General features: G+C 35.5%; 1 protein-coding gene across 1 annotated transcript in view; it reads left to right on the forward strand.

The window, feature by feature from the left end:
• LOC105130250 (G-type lectin S-receptor-like serine/threonine-protein kinase At4g27290) overlaps nt 1–1,544 on the forward strand; it is a 3,924-nt gene extending 2,380 nt beyond the window's left edge. Inside the window, exons 3-5 of the mRNA XM_011032654.1 lie at nt 320–573; nt 640–790; nt 1,072–1,544. Coding sequence (XP_011030956.1) covers nt 320–573; nt 640–790; nt 1,072–1,374 — 708 coding nt within the window. The 3' untranslated portion in view covers nt 1,375–1,544. The remainder of the gene's footprint in view (nt 1–319; nt 574–639; nt 791–1,071) is intronic.
• The last annotated feature ends 3,011 nt before the right edge of the window (nt 1,545–4,555 follow it).

Raw genomic sequence — 4,555 nt, forward strand, 5'->3', positions numbered from 1 at the left:
TTTATCACCGACTTAGTACTAATACCAAAATCAAGTCTCTGTGTACTGCTTTGAGAAAAGACCTGAAATTAAGTTTGGTAGTTCAGAGGAAAAGGAGGCCGCCATCAGCACCAAAAACAACCATTTGTTGAGCTTCCTTTATAGCCTTTATGACAAAGGATTGGTGGGAAGTATCTCCTCCACTTTCTTTGTCACACCTGCCACCTTATTTATTTGAGATTATAATTTCAAATTTTTCTATTGCTACTCATCACAAACTGTTTTGTTTTCTTTCATACACATTTAAGACCTGATATGGACCATAATGTACTGACCTTAGAAACAAAATTGTGCTGATGAAACAGAGGACACGCTACTAGATTGGCCAACACGCTACAACATCATCAATGGAATAGCTCGTGGACTTCTTTATCTTCATCAAGATTCACGACTAAGAGTAATTCATAGGGACCTGAAAGCCAGCAATATTCTACTGGATTATGAATTGAACCCAAAGATTTCAGACTTTGGCCTGGCTAGAAGTTTTGGAGGAAATGAAATTGAAGCCAATACCATTAAAGTGGCTGGAACATAGTAAGTGATGTGATTTTACCTTCATTTTCTGCAAATGCAACCTTAACATTCGTTGAATACATGCAGTGGCTACATTTCCCCAGAGTATGCAATTGAAGGGCTCTACTCGGTAAAATCGGATGTCTTCAGCTTTGGTGTATTGGTGCTAGAGATAGTGAGTGGATATAAGAACAGGGGGTTCAGTCATCCAGAACACAGTCTTAACCTTCTAGGGCATGTAAGTGCAAAAACTATATTACTTGGACTCATCATTTCTCTATACTCTGAAACCTGTGTCAGGTTTCCATAGGCTTGATCATGTCTACTGATAGTACGCCTTAAATTGATAAAATAAATGATGAAGTATTGAAAAGAAACAATTCTGAGAAGGTTAAGCATGTCGCGCACACATCTATTTTTGGATTTGGATCTCAGAGTCTAGAGAACATTGTGTCAGTGGAAACATTTCTTACTTCTAGATACCAAATCTGCTATTGGTAACATGGTTTTGTTTATTAGGCTTGGAGACTATTCCGAGAAGGGAGGCCTATGGAACTGGTTAGGCAATCAATAATTGAAGCATGCAATCTATCTCAAGTGCTACGTTCAATTCACGTGGCTCTACTCTGTGTTCAAGATAATCGAGAAGATAGGCCAGACATGTCATATGTGGTTTTGATGTTGAGTAATGACAATATATTACCTCAGCCTAAACATCCAGGTTTTTTTATTGAAAGGGATCCAGCTGAAGCAAGTTCAACAGGCGAGAGCACAGCACATTCAGCTAACAAATGCTCGATTACATTATTACAGGCAAGGTAGATCCCATTTTGTGTTCCTATCTTTTGTTTCGTCTTGATGGGTTTGATTTTGTATCTTAGAAGCTGTAGTTCCAATGTTGTGTGGTGAAGGCACATTGCTCAGCCAATGCAACCAGAATCTTTTTTTCCCTGAACGGGAATTTATTTTTGTACTAATATTATTTGTTTCAACCTTGTGTTAAAAGAAGTCATAATTTTTCAACTATTATTAAGCAAAAGGCCATTAAGTGCTTAATGATGCAACTACCCAAAGTAACACCGTACTATTGTTAAGAAAAGAGTACAAGCTTAACACTAATTGATCGGGCATATTGTCAAACCCATATATATGAGCTCAGTACTTGATTAAGTCTAAAAATAATGAGTTTGCAAGTATATGAGACCCATAAATAACCTAGCTCAATGTTTTGCTTAGCCTAAAAATGATAAATCTATCGGTTCATTAAATCTATAAATACCTGGATTTAGTGCTTGGCTGAGACAACATCTCTCTTGTCATCCTTTTGAAAGATAATTTCAAACAAAATAAATAAATAAATCCTAATCCATTAATAGCTCCTCATATATTATGGTATTAAACACAAAGATTTTGAAAAGCCTATGCTAGCATTAATTGAGACCTTTTTTATTTTCTCCATAAAATTTTATGCATCCCTCATGTTACTATTAGGATCCTCAAGCCTAAATGATTTTTTTTTTTTAGTGGGACATGATTTATGTCAAAGAATAAAACGACAATTAACTTTTAATGTAGTATTTTAGTAGTCTTTTTGCAATATGTGATGATATGAAAAGTTTTTCATTCGATAGTAAGGATGAAGAGATTCATTTCTTTATAACCCAACTCGTTCTTACTTTTATCTTTTTTTTTTTTTTTTTTTTTTTTTTTTTTTTTTTTTTTTTTTTTTTTTACTTAGTGATTTTTTATAGGAAAACTACTCTTATAGAGAAGATCCCTTGTCACCTCTCCTTTAATCCAAGAAAAGTCCTCAAATACATTCCCAAGACTTTTTTCCACACACATACACATATATATGAATCAAAATGAATGAATCATAGAAACATAAAATTTATCTTTAAAAAGAAAAGCACTTTAGTCCCTAATGAGGAGTTTAGGTTTCAAACAAAACCTAAAAAAATGATAGGGGACATAGGTCCCCAGACTAGGCCCTTTAGACGAGAGGGGATGTCATATTGGTGCTCTCATTTGATAGGGAGGATAAAAGATCTTCTCGTAGGAGTCCATATTCTTCCCCTACCAGAAAGGATTGATTATGAGAGAAGGTCTTGTATAAGTCCTTCTTATATGCCCGACAAAAATGTTTATGAGAGAGATTGCCCTAGAATCTTAGGGATGACATCCCTAGTAGTGTATGTGCTATGGATATGAAATTCATGGCTCGTTATCAACCTAATGAGTACATGGTTCAAATGCCCTCATTGTTAAGTGTATTAGCAAACAGACCTTAGGCTCCACCTAGGGTTATTTGAAATCACCACCCCTATACACATGTATTCAATAAGATACCTTTTCCTTCTTCAAAGGTTTACAAGAGAAGTGTTTAGCTATAATTTGGTTGGTTTTAACTAGCTGCATCCTAACAAGTAAACAATCCTGTCCTTTTTTGAAAAATTCTACATAATAATTGAAGAGTTGCTATCAACTAATCATCGATACCAATGGTGGCAATGACATGTGATGGTTCCTTACCTTTACTAATAAAAAATAAATGACATTATCAAAAACATATTGACCAGAAAGCCAACATATATCAAGAAATGAAGGGGGAGATGGTTGGTCATAAGATACATTAAGATAATAGATAATATAAGAGGACTACAACCAATATAGGGTTGTTTCGATTATTAGAAGGTTCCCTTCACAAAGTAAACAACAAGCCTCATCTAAGCTCAAATAAGGGGAAGAACTGTGTCGTATTAGATTCGACTTTAACTGATTATAAAGTTAATAAAATAACAAACTATGTTATTAGGCTATTTTACAAAGTATGTTGCTATATTGCTTTTCCTTTTTATTTTTATCACTTTATTATAAACAAAAATTGGACCCTTATTTGTCCTTGACTAATAGCTGAAGGAGAAAGAGAAGCTTTAGGATAACCTTTTGACAAAGGGTTTGTCTGAGGGTCTTTATCTCATGAAGCTAGTAAAAGCAAGGGGGAAGAGGTGATGGGATACTTCCCTTTTACTGTTAAGGATCTCCTTGCTCTTGAGGTCTCTACCTCTATGGAGATAGTGGTAAGGGTAATAACCTTTATAAAAAGTTGGGGGTTATGATCTTCCCTTATCTAGGGAAGTAATAAATCTAACCCTTTTATGGTGATTGTGGTGCTACCACCTATTTTAAGAGGAGAAGAGTCTCTACCCTAATTGTTGCTCATGCTCCAATCCCATCGATAGAGGCTTCTACAATTGAATCTCCTCTACCTCAACTTCCTACCTTATAAGTACATCTGGAACTTCTACCAAGGCGAGCATCGGGTAGTTTAATGATGTTTTCTTTGATTTAGCTTTTGATCATAATCCTTTTGATTTTCCACTCCTAACATATAAGGAGAGGCAATTCACGAAAGCTATGGTAAGAGAAAAAAAAAAGGCTTGAGAGAGGTTAACCTTGAGGTGAATAGATTGTTGGAAAGAGTCTTTACCATCTTGTTAGACATCTTTAAGATGTCTAATGAAAACTTCCACTACTATTTGGCTTTAATTGGAGAGATAACTTTTACTATAAGGAATTATCTTGTTTCCTTTCCTTTTTGGTTTGGTTTGATGATTACCATTTTTAACATTTATTCTTGGTAGACCTTTATGATGTACACCTACTCTTAAAGGTGTTGGATGACCAAAAGATATTATATGAGGGAGGTCATGTATGTGAATAAAGCAAATAAAGTTGTCTTTGAACGGTAGCATGGGGAAAAGTTAATATGGAGGCCAAAATGCAAAGCATTAAGATGGCCCATTCCATATTTAAAGACCAAGCACAAGGCCTTACCTTTGAGTCGGGATCTAGGGAAAAACACTCAAGGCCTCTTATAACCAGGTGGTTCCCCTAAGACGGGAGCTTCTTGAAACCCAGCGTTCTGACACGACTAAAAGATTGATGTCTTCTCCCAAGTGCAGGAGTGTCGAAATAATAAATAACCCGGCAAGACCGGGGT

The sequence above is a fragment of the Populus euphratica genome, unplaced genomic scaffold, assembly GCF_000495115.2.
Source record: "Populus euphratica unplaced genomic scaffold, PopEup_1.0 scaffold95.1, whole genome shotgun sequence".
In the NCBI taxonomy this organism is placed as follows: domain Eukaryota; kingdom Viridiplantae; phylum Streptophyta; class Magnoliopsida; order Malpighiales; family Salicaceae; genus Populus; species Populus euphratica.